Genomic DNA, 15,294 nt, shown 5'->3' on the forward strand with positions numbered 1-15,294 from the left:
ATACATCATCACCAATTAAAGAAATTGATTATAAATTATCATTTTGGAAATTAACATTAAATTATAATATTAATTATAATTATAATAATGATTTTAAAATTTTAAATAAAAAAGTTGATTTATTAATTAATAAATTTAAATTGGAATTACCAATGAATATATATTCTTTAAAAAATAATTCATTGAATTCATTCTTTAGATTATTTAATATTTTCATTTATAAAGAAACAATTGAATCAATTATAGAATGTTGTAAAACAGTAATTTATTTAAAACAATTATTAGAACCAATAATTGAGAAATTAAAATTATCAACCACAACACCATTCATAAATGGTCAATCGCCATTAGATAATGAATTATCAAATTCTTATGAATGGTTAACAATTGAACAAATTAATGAAATTGAAAATTCATTTAAAGAGATTGAATTAAAAGAAACATTATTTGGTGAAACTAAAATTAGTGATAATAGATTAATGAAGTTATTTAATATGTTAATTATATTTACACCACCACCACAATTTGGTGAAGATAAACTTAATAAAAATTACCAATTTTATAGATTTAAATATTTTAGAGAATTTAAAGAAGAAACTAAATCATTATTAATAATTGATAATTCCAGTGATTTTGGTTATTTCATTAATTATGATAATAATAATAATAATAATAATAATTATAATTATAATAATGATTTACAATTTAAATATTGTAAAAATGATATTGATATTATTATTAAATTTTTTAAAAATTCAATTAATGATATTATTCAAAGAATTAAAATATTAAAAAAAGAAGAAGAAAATAGTAATAATAATAATAATAATTATAATAATAACATTAAAATAATTCAAAATGGAATAAGTAATTTATTAAGTTATTGTTCAAAAATTGATAATTTAGAACTTTTACAATTTACATTTAATCAAATATATCAATTTTATAATAAAATTACTTTATTACAATTTAATTTATTTAGTTCATTTAAATGTTTAGATTTTATAATTAAATTTTCAAAATCAATCAATGAATCAGTTGAAAAATTAATTTCAAATTTATTTATTTTTAATAATATCGAATTACTTTATTATGTTAAAGAAAATTATGAAATTGAATTAATTGAATTTTTAGGAAATAATTTTAATAAATTAAAAAATTCATATTCATTTGAAATATGTAAATTCTTTATTGAATGTTTAAATTCATTAAATTTTAATAATAATAATTATTCATTTACGGAAATTGATAAAGAAGCATTTTCAAAACGTGTATGGGAATTATTTTTTCAAGGTAATATAGATTTCAAAGATTTACAATGGTTAATTAATATAACACCAAAATTTTATTTTCACCAAAATCAAAGGTTATGTGACTTTATTGAAAATAAATTAGATAATTATAAAAATTTCGAATTAGTTTATAATTTATTATTATTAGATTATAAATTTACAATATCATTAACAAATAAAGTAAAAATTAAAATTGAATATATAAATCATTTTAATAATAATAATAATAATTATTATAATAATAATAATAATAATAATAATAATAATAATAATAATAATAATAATAATAATAATAATAATAATAATAATAATAATAATAATAATAATAATAATAATAATAATAATAATAATAATAATGAAAATGGTAATAATTATTTATTATTAAATTCATTAATTAATAATTATGATTATAATTTTTTATTAAATGAAATTTTATTGGAATTAATTAAAAGAAATGATATTAATTTTTTAATAGAATTAATTGAATTGAAAAAAATTAAAACAATTGAAAATATTTTTAAGAGAATAATAATCATTTTAATTTCAAGTGGTAAAATTCAATTTTTGGAATCAATTTTTTCAAGTAATAAAATTATTGAACAAATAAATACAAATTTAGCAAATCAATTTTTAAGAGTATCTTTTGAAAAGGGTAATATTGAATCATTACTATTTTTAGCGAAAAAATTTAAAAATTCACACACAAATTCATCAATTAAAACTTTATCATTTTTTAAAATATTTTTTAAAAATAATTTATTTATTGATAATAATAATTATTTTATTAAAAAACATTTATAATTAAAAAAAAAAATAAAAAAAATAAAAAAATAAAAAAAATAATTATCTAAAATTTTATTTTTAGAATTTAATTATTCATCATTCATTTTTTGTAATTGTTTATTTTTTTTTTTTTTTTTTTTTTATTTTAATCTACTTTGAGAGAAAAAAAAAAAAAAAATAAAAAAAAATAAAAAAAATAAAAAAAAAAAAAATTCGAATTTTCATTTTTTTTTTTTTTTTAATTTTCATTGTGTGGGTGAAGATAGAAATAATAATAAATAAATAACATACAATGTATTATTCATCATCTAAACCAATTAAAAAGAAACCAAATACAGGTATAAGTGAATTTAATCCAACTCAATCACAAATTCAACAACAATCTTGTAATTACAAGATAACACCAACTTATGATCTACCATTCATATTAACACAAGCAATAAATGATGAGAATCAACAACATCAAATAGAACAAGATTTAACTGGTTCTTTATCATCTCGTGATGGTACTTGTTTTATCATTTATTCAAATGAATTATTTATTTGGACAATTGATGTATGTATTTTTTTTTTTTTTTTTTTTTTTTTTTCTTCTCTTTCGATATACATATAATATTAACTTTTTTTTTTATTTTTTTTTTTATTTTTATTTTTAAAAGAAACCACAATATTGTGATAGAATTGAATTACCAATTAAACAAAATATAACAAGACAACATATTGTAGTTTATAAAAATAAATCATCAAGTGAAAGATTTTCAGTCTTTTTATGTTCACCATTGACTGGTTATATTAGATTTTGGGGAAACAGTTCAAAACCAAATGTATCTCAAGATTTACCATTGGAAAATCCAGGTAATAATAATAACTTTAAAATATTCATCACTGAATGTCAACCATTTGGTGTCATCGTTGGTAATTCTTTAGGTTCAATCTATTTAGTTAGTGTAAAGAATAATAATAATTTAATCTCTAAAAAGATTAATAAATCACAAGGAATGTTAAGTTATCTTTATTTATCAAGACAATCACCTGTAATCTCTGTATTCTCTTCACCAATTAATCAACAACAATTACAAAATAATAATAATAGTCATCACCACCACCACCATCATTCAACCACACTTTCATCAAATAATTTTTCAACCATTCCAAGTAGATTTATTTATATTTTAACAGAGGGTTCATTATTAAAATATGAAATTGAGAATGGTACAGAGAGAATTATTTTAGATTTTCCAATTCAAAAAGAAATTACAAAACTTTTTTCAAATTTTCCAAAATTTCATCAAATGAATATAGACACAATCATTGATCAAAATAAAGATGAAATACAAATTGTAAACTTTATATTATATGAAACTTCTGCTTCTCAAAATTTAGTTAAATATTATATATTACAAATTGAAATTCAAGATGATCAAGTTTTAAGAATAAAAAGATTAGATAGTTTTTCTGCAAATAAAAAATTAGTATGTATTATTATTAAAAAAAATAAATTGTAAATATTAACATTATTTTTTATTTTAAATAATAAAATAATTAGGGTGGTGGTGTTACTTCAATTGAACCAATTTTACAAACAAATTCATTAAAATATTATTTAACATGGTTTGATAATATTTATTATTATTCAAATGGTGGTGGTGGTGGTGGTGGTGTTAATGGTATTATATCAGGTTCAATTTCATTTCAAAGTGATATAGCATTTAGTGGTTTCTATAAGAATCAATTTTATTTCTTTTCTGAACAAGGTATTAATAAATTAGATATTCAACCATTTGGTAGTGGTCAGTTGGCAAGTTCAGAATTACATATTCAAGATACAATTAAAAATATTGAATCTGATATTTATATGGATACAGATAATACAACATCAGTAACAGGTACACCAGCAACAACAGCATCAGCAACAATATCAACAACACCAACTATTGTATCACCAATTTTATTTGATATACCAAAAGATGAGAATTTAATTGGTAGTAAAAGAAATAATGTATTAAAGTTAATGAATTCATTTTCATTGAAACAACATACAAGAGTTGATCAATTTGTAAAGATTTGTAAAGGTTATAATGATTTCGATCAAGTGATTCAACAAGTTTCACTTTGGATTATTGATCAACAACCAAATAGTAAGTTTTGGGCTGAAGATGGTAAATTGTTACATATGTTTGTTAAAGAGATCTCTGTACAATTGAATCAACAATTAGAGGATAAAAAGAAACGTCATAACTTTTTATTGACTTGTATTAAAGATACTGATTTGGATAAACTCTTGACAACTCAAACAAAGGAAATCTTAAAAAAGAATGAAATTAAAATTAAATGTGCTATTGAATTAAGAAATTACCAAAATCAACAAGAACAATCTAGAAAATCTTTAAATTATACCACCACCACCACCACCATTATGAAAGGAGCATCATCATCATCATCAATATTCTCACAATTAATTGAATCATTAGTGGCTGAACGTAATCCAAATTGGACAAATATTGGTATGAATGTTTTTGAATTATTTTATAGTAATGTTTCTGGTATTGATCAAATTTTAATTAATATAACAAGTAAATTACAAGAATTATTACAAAATCAACCTCAACAACAACAACTATTAACATCAGCAAATAAAGCTCAAATTTTATTAGAAAATTGTGAATTATTTTATTTAATTTCTTCAAGTTTCCCAGTTGAATATTTAAATTCACCAATTATTCAAAGTACATCAATTTCAATTCATAATTTGTTTCCAAAAGTTATTCAATCTATATTAAATTTCATTCAATTGGAATTTCCAAATCAAGTTGCAGGTTTACTTGGTGGTGGTGGTATTGGTGGTTTAGGTAATGGTCATTCATCTTCAAGTTCAACGATATTATTTAAAAAGGATTTAGGTATTCCAAATGTTGATAAACAACTCTATGATCATCTTTATAAATTAACAGAGAAATATTTATATTCTTTAAAGATTAATCAATTTGAACAATTCAATCAATTTAAAACTAAATTAATTGAACCGTTTGTTGAATGTTTTAAATTTCAAGAAGCAATTACATTGGCAAATCAATTTGATGATTTCTTTACTTTAATTAATGTTTATTGTTATCAACAACATCAATTACAAAATTCAACCATAACTATCGCCACTACCATTACGCCAGCTGATAATAATAAACTTTTAATTGATTGTTTAAATAAATTTGAAAAGATCGGTCAATTATCAAAAGTTTATGAATACATGTTAGAAAGAGATTTAAAGAGTGAATTACTTCAATTACCTTCAGATTTTAATGATAGTTTATTTAGATTCTTACAATCAAATTCTGAATTATCTTGGATACACTCAATTAGAATGAAAAATTGGACAAATGTTTCAAATACATTATATCAAAAATCAATTTCAAATCAACATCATCAACAACAACAACAACAACAACAACATCAAGTTATGACATTAAAAGAAAAACAAAAATTATTAAGTTTATCAAAAGTTTCTTTAATGGTATCTACTGCAACTTCTTCATCATCATCATCTTCTTCATTAGAATTACAATTACAACCATCACAACAAATTCAATTAGATGTTATTAATCAGAATTTATCATTAATTAAATCACAAAAATTCTTTTTACCAGATTTAAAGAATGTTTTATCAGTGTCAGAGGTTGTTCAATTAATATTACAAAGAGAAATTGGTGATGAAGATCCAATGGTTAATTTTGTTAGTTGCATTGAAATCATCTCTGAATCACCATTATTATTAAAGAAAGAAGAAGTTAAGGAATTGTTGAAATTGATTTTAGAATTATCTATTGTTAATGAAACTGTTTTCTTTGAGAAATCAATCTCTGATATTCAATTAAGTTATAGTTTAAAGGAAACTAAATTCTATAATTTAATATCTCATCCACATTTCCCAAAAGAAATCGCATTGGTACTATTATCACCAATCATTGAAGATTTTTATAAAACTCATATTAACTCTAATAAATTCTCAAGTTTAGATGATAAAAGACAATTTGAAATCTCGGTTGCTAGATTATTGGAATTATCGAAATTGGAAATTGGTCAAAAACAAATTTAAAAACTGGAAATTGGTTTTAAAAATAAACTTAAAAACCGGAAATTTTAAAAAAAAAAAATAAAAAATTAAAAAAAATAAAAAAAAAAATAAAAAAATAAAAAAAAAAATAAAAAAAAAATAAAAACAGTTATTTTGTCGTTATTACTAAATTTTAATGTGTGGTTTGGACTTATCATAGTTTCATTTTTTTTTTTTTTATTTTAATTTATTTTTTTTTTTTTTTTTTTTTTTTTTTTTTTTTTTCAATGATATTTTTTTTTTTCATAAATTTTTTTTTTTTTTTTTTTTTTTCATTTTCATTGTATTATTATATCAAATACTTTGTTTATTATCATTACTATTTTTATTTTTTTTTATTTTTATTTTTTTTTTAAATATATAAATTTTGTAAAACAACTTCAAATTTTTTAAATTCAAGAATGATGGAAAAAAGTAAACCAAATGTTGTATTTGTTTTAGGTGGACCAGGTTCAGGTAAAGGTACTCAATGCGCCAACATTGTTAGAGATTTTGGATGGGTACATTTATCAGCAGGTGATTTATTACGTCAAGAACAACAATCTGGTTCAAAAGATGGTGAAATGATTGCAACAATGATCAAAAATGGTGAAATCGTTCCATCAATTGTAACTGTAAAATTATTAAAGAATGCTATTGATGCTAATCAAGGTAAAAACTTTTTAGTTGATGGTTTCCCACGTAATGAAGAAAATAATAATTCTTGGGAAGAAAATGTACGTTTTAATTATAAAATAAATAAATAAAACTAATATAAATTAAAAAAATACTAATATAATTTATTTTATTTTATTTAGATGAAAGATTTTGTTGATACAAAATTTGTTTTATTCTTTGATTGTCCAGAAGAAGTTATGACTCAAAGATTATTAAAGAGAGGTGAATCAAGTGGTAGATCAGATGATAATATTGAATCAATTAAAAAGAGATTCAATACATTCAACGTTCAAACTAAATTAGTTATCGATCATTATAATAAATTTGACAAAGTTAAAATCATTCCAGCAAATAGAGATGTTAATGAAGTTTATAATGATGTTGAAAACCTTTTTAAATCAATGGGTTTTTAAAAAAAAAAAAAAAAAAACCAATAAATTTTAAAATTACTAAATAATAAATATACCCCAAAAATATATATAATACACTTTTTTTTTTTTTTTTTTTTTTTTTTTTTTTTTTCATATACATATTACATATCATATAATATTACTTTTTATTTTATTTTATTTTAATTTAATTTATTTTATTTTATTTACATTTTGATTGTTTTAAAAGATTTTTCAGGATTTGATAAAGACATTGTAAAGTGATTTAATTTTTTAACATTTACTTTTTTAAATAAATCTTTTGGAATTTTAGTTTGTTCTTGTTGAATTGTTAATAATTTTTTTTCTTTTTCAATTTGTAATTGTTCTTGTTGTTTTCTCTTTTTCTTTAAATTGGTGTTAATGTCATTGCAATCACTAACTTCATCTAAATTAATACTTAATGTTGATTCAATATTTTCTTTGGTTGGTACTATTAAATCTTTTAAATTACCTTTATTATTATTATTATTAAATTTATTTTTATCTTTTTTTAATTCTAATGGTTTTGAAATCTCTAAACTTCCATAAATTTTTGTTAAAACTTTTCTTAGGTTTAAAAATCTTTTAAGAATAACTTTATCAAGAAAATCTGTACAACCTTTATTTCTTACTGAGTCTGTTGTAATATTTGTACCATTATTATTGTTATTATTATTATTATTATTATTATTATTATTATTATTTGTAGTAGTAGTTGTACCTTCTGAAATTATTGATGTTGAATCCATTAAAAATGAAGCATCTTGTAATAGTGATACTAAATTATCAATTGAACTTTGGTTACCACTATTATTATCGTCATCATCTCCTTTTGAAACTGTTGTTGGGAATAAATCCTCTTTTAAATTTAAATATTCTAATCTAATAATAATTTGAACTTGATATTCCCATAATTTATTTATTAATCTTTTTTCTTTTACTGTATCAATATTATTATCATTATTATTTTCATTATTATTATTATTATTATTATCAGTGGTGTTATTGATTAAACTATATTTTAATCTTAATGATTTAACTTGAATAATTAAATTTTTTAAAATCCATTGGAGTAATCTTTTTTTATCATCTTTTGAATTTTGATGAGTATATGCTTGTTTCAATGTATTGATTATCCAATCTAAACCTTTAACACTATTTTCATTGCTACTGAGAGTTAGTTCATATTGTTTTTGAATCTCTTTGGTGAATAAATTAAATCTTTGTTTATTATCAGTTGTTGACTTAATTATATTTTGAAATAAATCTTCTTCTTTTTCAATTATTTCATTATTATTATTACCTTCCATTTTTGTTTGTATTGTTTTTTTTTTTTTTAATTTAATTTTTTTCGCATGTTTTTTTTTTTTTTTTCGTTACAAAAACACTTTTTTTTGTTTTAGTTTTTTTTTTAGCGCATTTTTTAAATTTACAACGGGGTTAATTTGAAAAAAAAACGATCTATATATTTTCAAAAAAAAAAAAAAAAATTTAAACAATAGATAATATCTATTTTTCTACTCACTTTTTAAAAAAGATAATAACCTTCCAGATAAATTTTTTTTTTTTTGAATATGATAACAATAAAAATATTATAAATTATTATTATTAAACAAAAGTTTTTTTTTTTTTTTTTTTTTTTTTTAAATATGATAACAATTTATTTATTTTTTTCTTTATTATTTCTATTTTATTTATTTTTTAAATAGTGAGTATTTTTTTATTTTTTTATTTATTTATTTATTTATTCATTTATTTTTATTATTTTTTTATTTTTTCATTTTTTTATTTTTTTATTTTTTAATTATTGTTATTAAAAATATAATTAATATGACTAATTATCATTTTTTCATTTACTTTCCAATTTTCGTTATAAGAACCAATTGACTTGAGCAAATTTTTAGTTCTCTTTGAAAGGTTTAAACCTTTATCAATATTATGTTTTTCATGGAAATCCATTGAATGGAAAGAACGGAATTTAACACATGATAAAACATCAGAATCCATGATCATTTGTCTCCATTTTCCAAAGGCGATTGGTTTACAATTATAAATTTTATTCATTGGACCATAGATATCTTTTGGAGCAGTAATATCACCATAGACATTGTAAATATTTAATTTTCCATGATTTGATTCATCCCAACATTTGTCTGTTAATATTAAATTCATTGTATTATCAGAGACCCAATCAACAGGAGTTAATAATACTTTCATATCAACATCTGGATAATAGCCAGTTGCATAACAACATTGAACTGAAAGTTGAAAGAAATCACTTGAAAGTCCAACACCAGTTTCTGGATGAGAAAAGATTGAAGGTGGTCTAATTAACATTGATGGAATACCTCTTCTTGCAGCTTCAATTAATAAATACTCTCCAACCACTTTACTTTGCATATAGCCAGCTGGTAAATTATCAATATTATCTAATGATGGTAAAATAGATTCATCAAATTCTTCACCATTTAGAGATTGATTTATAAATACTGTAAAAGTTGAAAAGTTTACAATTGGTTTTTGAATTCCATTGATATGATCAGAGATTGATAATTTAATAATCTCAACTATACCATCAACATTGACAGGTTTATTAGAGTTATAATCAGATTCTAAATTTAAATCAGCACCAGAGTTTATAATTAAATTCGCATTGTTTGCAATCAGTGAATAATCTTTATCTGATAAACCCAATCTAGCCTTTGCTAAATCACCAATAACTGGTACAATCTTTGAAAGTTGAATTTGATTCAATTGATCATAAACTTTATGATGTTTTAAATTATTAATAATTTCATTGATTGGATTTGTCGAATTGGATTTATTTCTTAAGAGACAATAAGTAACTGAACAATTTGATAATTTTAATAAATGTACCAACATATGAGCTCCTAAAAATCCTGTTGTACCAGTTATGAAAACTCTTTTATCATTTTCTTTAACAATTTTTAAATGTTGAATTGATGGATCCAATTTCATTTCATTCTCCCAAAATTGTTTTCTTTCTTCTTTGGTCATCTCTAATTTTGAAATTAATTTACCATCTAAAAACTCTTTATACTTTTGTTCAATTAATATAATAGAATCATTGATTGAATTATTTTGAAGTTGTTGAATTGTAACTAAATTTTTAACCTTTAAATATCTATCAACCCAATTCTTAATTTGAACAATAATTAATGAGTCTGCACCATATCTAATTAATCTTTCATTCCTATCAATTAATGATTCATCACTGAATTTTATAAATTGAGCAGATTTTTTAAAGAATAATTGTTCAAATGTTATATTACTATCATCTTTGGATGATTCATTGATTTCGATTGATTTATCACACCATTGATAAAATGGTAATTTGGTTGTATTTTTCTTGAAACTTTTATCATATCTATTTTCCCCACCAAATTGACAATTAAAATCAATATTAAAATTATTGAGATATAAATCAATTAAAGTTTTTTGAAACTCTTGATGGTGATTTTTCCTTTTATGACATGGTGAATATACTGAAACTGAATCACCATCATTAAAGTATTTAGAAGAGATTGGTATCATTTCCTTTAAATAATTTGATAATGATGGATGTGGTGCCATTTCAAAGAATGTAACTTTTGAACCTAATTGATTATCTTCAATATATTTATAAATGTTTGAAATTGTTTCATCAAAATAAACAGGAAGTGCAATACAATTGAATAAATGAGTTGAATCGAATTTTGTTGATTCGTTATCGAAAAGTTTTGTATTAACTGTTGAAAAAGTTGGAACTATTGGTTGTTGATGTTTAAATTTTAAATTTGTAAGATGTTCTCTTGTTTTATTTTGACTTGATGTATGACAAGATGCAAGTGAACTTAACATAGTTGCTGTTACACCATTGTTTAATAAGATTTTAGATATTTCGTTTAGATCATGTTCAGGTCCACCAATAACGATAGAATTTGGTGAATTGAAACAACTAAATTCCACATTTGGATAATTTTCAATTGGAATAATAGATTGATATTCATTCTTTCCAATTGATAAAGATAACATTTTACCAATACCATTGGTTGAATCCTGTGCAATTCCTCTTTGGGATACTAATAAACATGCAGTTTCTAAGTCAAACATACCAGAACAATAGGCAGCGAAAACTTCACCAATACAATGACCTACAATAATTGATGGTTTAATACCCCAATGTTTATATAATTCAAATAATGAAATATTAAAAATAAATAATAAAGGTTGTGAAATTGTTGATTCATTAATTAAATTTGAACAATCAGCAATTGATTTTAATTTTTCTAATGGTGAAAATCCTAAATATTTAATTAATTTTTCATTAATTAAATCTGCTGATTTCTTAAAAAAAACTTCATTATTATACAAATCATCCATCATTGTAATATATTGTGGACCTTGACCACAAAATACAAATACATTTACAGATTCATCATCATTAATATTATTATTATTATTACTATAATTTAAAATTGGTGAATAATTAATTGAAGTTTGAATATTCTTTAATTCATCCCAATCCTTTGCAATAATTATTGATTTTGATTTTAATTTAATTGATCTTGAATTAATTTGATGTTTTACAAAATCTTTAAATGGTATGGTTGATTGAAATTCATTGTTTTTATCTTCAATTATAATTGATTGTACTTTTTTTAAAGAATTTATAGAATTTGCAGAGAATGGAATTAAATAATTTTGACTTTCAACTTTATAAATTAATGATGGCGATGGTTGATCTTCTTCTCTTGAAATGTTTTTGTTATAAATAATTTCTTTATTATTATTATAATTATTTTCAAAATGTTTTGAAAAAATGAAACTAGGTGAATGATAAGGACCATAAACAATTGTATTGAAAATTAATTTACTTTTTGAGATATTTTCAAATTTTAAAAATGATTTAATCATTGATATGATACCAACAGATTCAGAGATTTTATTAACGGAATATCTATTATCAGTTCTTGGAATTTCTAAATCGGATATTTCATTAATATCTCTTACTGAACAATAAATATTATCATTATCAGCGATTGCATCTTCCAAACCCTTTAAAATAAATGCACCAACTTGTTCAATTTCACCATTTTTATTTCTATTTGAACCTCCAATGATTGCAATTTTTGAGTCACCAAAAAATATAGACTTATAACCAAATTTTAATGAGGCAACAATCGAACCAACACCATTGTTAGTTAAGCATTCACCTTTCAAATTGAATGCTTGAGAGACTCTTATCGAATCTGGCATTCCTGGTTCATATTGATCTGAGCCAATCAAAACCGAAGTTTTAATTGAAGTTTGTAAATTGGTTGGATCAATATTTGCATTTTCCATTGATTCCCAAATACATTTCAAAAGGAGGATTTGTTTTTCACTAATCTTATCTTTACTCTCATCTAATTTGAAAAATAAAGAAGAATCAAATTCTTTAATTTCATTTGAAATTGAATCTGATGACTTAATTTCTTTTAGTTCATTTTGAATTTTGTTTTCCAATAATTCATTAATATTATTTATATATGTATTGTTTTTTAAAAATCTAAAACCAACACCAATAATTACAACATTATTACCTTTTATCATTTTTTTTTTTTTTTTTTTTTTTTTTTTTTTTTTTTTTTTTTTCCTTATTTACTTATATTTTTTAAATGGTTCAATGTTTTGGTTTAGATAAGTTTTTTTTTTTCTTTCATCTTTTATAGAATTTTTTTTTTTTTTTTTTTTTTTTTTTTTTTTTTTTAAAAAAAAAAAAAAAAGTTATATTAAGTAAAATGTAAAAATTTTAAAATTCGACCCAATCGGAGACCAAACTTGATTTTTGAAAAAAAAAAAAATTGTGTTGATTCATTTTATTAATTTATTTATTTGTTTGGAGATAAAAATATATTTGTAAATGAGGTAATATCAAAAGAAAAAAAGCCATATTTCGAAATAAAATAAAAAAATATAATAATAAAAATTAAAAAATAAAAATTTAAAAATAAAAAAAGAAAAAATACAGTGTTACATTTTTTTTATTTTTTTTTAATTTTTAAATTTATATTTTCCATTTCCTTATTTTTGTTTTTTAATTAATAATTAGGTTTTTTGTTCAAATTTATTAATAGATATTTTATTTTTTCATCCATTTGAACAAAAGGGAAATAGTTCAAAATTCTAAAAAAAAAAAAAAATATTTATTTAATTGTAAAAATTAATGTAGTGTAAATATATTATTTTTCCCAAGGGAGAACTATGTACTTGGGTACCGATTTTTATTGCTCCGTGACACTTATTCTATAATCAAAAAATCTCAAAAAAAAAAAAAAAAAAAATTATAAAGAAAAAAAGAAACAATACAAACCAAACAATTTTATTTTTATCTTAATTAAATTAAACACCAGTGAACAATTAAAAAAAAAAGTCTAAAATAATAATAAAAATAATAATAATAATAATAGTAATAATAATAGTAATAATAATAATAATAATAATAATAATAATAATAATAATAATAATAATAATAATAATAATATTAAACAACACCGAATTTGATTTTTGTAATTATAATAATAATAAAATAATAAAATAATAAACACCGAATTTGATTTTGTCTTTTCACAATTTAAAAATCTAATATTAAATTAAATTTAATTTTTTATTTTTATATTATTTTTTTTAATAACTATAGATTTATTGCATACTTAATAAAACACCAATTGCATTTAAACCACCAAAAAAGAAGGAGAGTTGACCAGTTTTTTCAGTGAGATCTTCTAATTTTTTATTTTTAAATTGATTAATTAATGAAATAATTTTTGGAATTAAAATTAATGGTAAATTTAAAATATATTTATCAATATCTAATGATAATTTAAATAAATAAATATAGGCACTAAAATAAAATAAAATTAAATTAATTATTAGTCAATATTTGTTAACAGTTTTATATTTGTTCATTTTTTTTATTATTATTATAATAAAATAAATAAATTAATAAATAAAATAAATTAAAATAAATTAATACGTACAATAAATATAAGCCAGCATAAATATAATAACAATTTTTAAAACCTAATTTTGAAGCTAATGTAATTGAACCAGCTTCTGTATCAGCTTTAATATCTCTTGTATTATTTACATGTAAAACAGCAACGATTGTCAAAGCCAATGGGATTGAATAAAAGTAAGCTAATGAATCATGATAATGAGTTTGAGAGATGAATGCTGATTGTACCAAGATTGGACCAAAACATAAGAAAATGGTTAAATCACCCAATCCAATATATTTTAAACCAATTGGAGCGGCAGTATAGGAGATGTTTAAAATGAAGCCAAAAGCACCCAATGGTAGGATATTCTCCACTATACATTTGATATTATCCATTCTAAAAATCATTAAACCCAAACAAATTGCACATTGAATTAATAAATACCAAATTAAATTTATAATATTACCCTCTGTTAAACCAAAATCAAACATTGTTCTATCGGCTGATTTCTCTTTGGTATCATTTCCATTCTTACAATCATAAAAACTATTTACAACATTACCTAAGGCTTGTAATGAAACTGCTCCAACTAAAATAATTGATAACATTATACTATCAAATTCTCTAATCTCTCTAAATGCTAATGCTGATCCAACCAATACTGATGTAACTGAAATTGTTAATGACCATGGTCTAGTTGCTAAAATAATTCCCATTAATTTTGAAATTGGTGGTTTTTGTTGTTGTTGTTGAGATGATTCTGTTTTAATCTCTTTAGTTTTATTTACAACTTGTTTTGTTTTTTCATTTCTATTTATAGTTGTTGACATTTTTTTTTTTTTTTTTTGATCACCACACTGTGCTTTGGGTCTTTTAATAAAAAAAAAATAAAAAATAAAAAAATAAAAAAATTAAACAAAATGAAAAATTAAAAAAATAACAAAAATAAAAAAAAAAAAAAAAATTAAATTTAATTTAATATTAGATTTTTAAATTGTGAAAAGACAAAATCAAAAAAAAAAAAAAAAAAATATCTTTAATTTTCTTTTTGTAAATTATTC

At 20.7% G+C, this 15,294-nt stretch overlaps 6 protein-coding genes across 6 annotated transcripts; 3 read left to right on the forward strand and 3 right to left on the reverse strand.

The window, feature by feature from the left end:
- On the forward strand, nt 1–2,093 carry DDB_G0287503 (hypothetical protein; the record flags this gene model as incomplete). The annotated part of the gene is made up of 2 exons (XM_632102.1): nt 1–1,321; nt 1,367–2,093. Coding segments are annotated over 2 exons (2,048 nt in total), but the record flags the coding sequence as incomplete, so codon positions are not given.
- A 274-nt stretch (nt 2,094–2,367) lies between these two features.
- On the forward strand, nt 2,368–6,165 carry nup133 (nucleoporin 133; the record flags this gene model as incomplete). The annotated part of the gene is made up of 3 exons (XM_632103.1): nt 2,368–2,631; nt 2,735–3,547; nt 3,622–6,165. The coding sequence occupies 3 exons, from the start codon at nt 2,368–2,370 to the stop codon at nt 6,163–6,165; spliced, it is 3,621 nt and encodes a 1,206-aa protein (XP_637195.1).
- A 419-nt stretch (nt 6,166–6,584) lies between these two features.
- Nucleotides 6,585–7,253, forward strand: pyrK (UMP-CMP kinase; the record flags this gene model as incomplete). The annotated part of the gene is made up of 2 exons (XM_632104.1): nt 6,585–6,899; nt 6,981–7,253. 2 exons carry the CDS (start codon nt 6,585–6,587, stop codon nt 7,251–7,253), a joined length of 588 nt encoding a protein of 195 aa, XP_637196.1.
- A 182-nt stretch (nt 7,254–7,435) lies between these two features.
- On the reverse strand, nt 7,436–8,560 carry DDB_G0287499 (hypothetical protein; the record flags this gene model as incomplete). The annotated part of the gene is made up of 1 exon (XM_632105.1): nt 7,436–8,560. The coding sequence occupies one exon, from the start codon at nt 8,558–8,560 to the stop codon at nt 7,436–7,438; it is 1,125 nt and encodes a 374-aa protein (XP_637197.1).
- Nucleotides 8,561–9,050: 490 nt separating this feature from the next.
- DDB_G0287501 (beta-ketoacyl synthase family protein) lies at nt 9,051–12,845 on the reverse strand (the record flags this gene model as incomplete). The annotated part of the gene is made up of 1 exon (XM_632106.1): nt 9,051–12,845. The coding sequence occupies one exon, from the start codon at nt 12,843–12,845 to the stop codon at nt 9,051–9,053; it is 3,795 nt and encodes a 1,264-aa protein (XP_637198.1).
- A 1,089-nt stretch (nt 12,846–13,934) lies between these two features.
- On the reverse strand, nt 13,935–15,063 carry DDB_G0287509 (UbiA prenyltransferase family protein; the record flags this gene model as incomplete). The annotated part of the gene is made up of 2 exons (XM_632064.1): nt 13,935–14,136; nt 14,273–15,063. 2 exons carry the CDS (start codon nt 15,061–15,063, stop codon nt 13,935–13,937), a joined length of 993 nt encoding a protein of 330 aa, XP_637156.1.
- Between the last annotated feature and the right edge of the window lie 231 nt (nt 15,064–15,294).

The sequence above is a fragment of the Dictyostelium discoideum genome (genome assembly GCF_000004695.1).
Source record: "Dictyostelium discoideum AX4 chromosome 5 chromosome, whole genome shotgun sequence".
Classification (NCBI taxonomy): Eukaryota; Evosea; class Eumycetozoa; order Dictyosteliales; family Dictyosteliaceae; genus Dictyostelium; species Dictyostelium discoideum.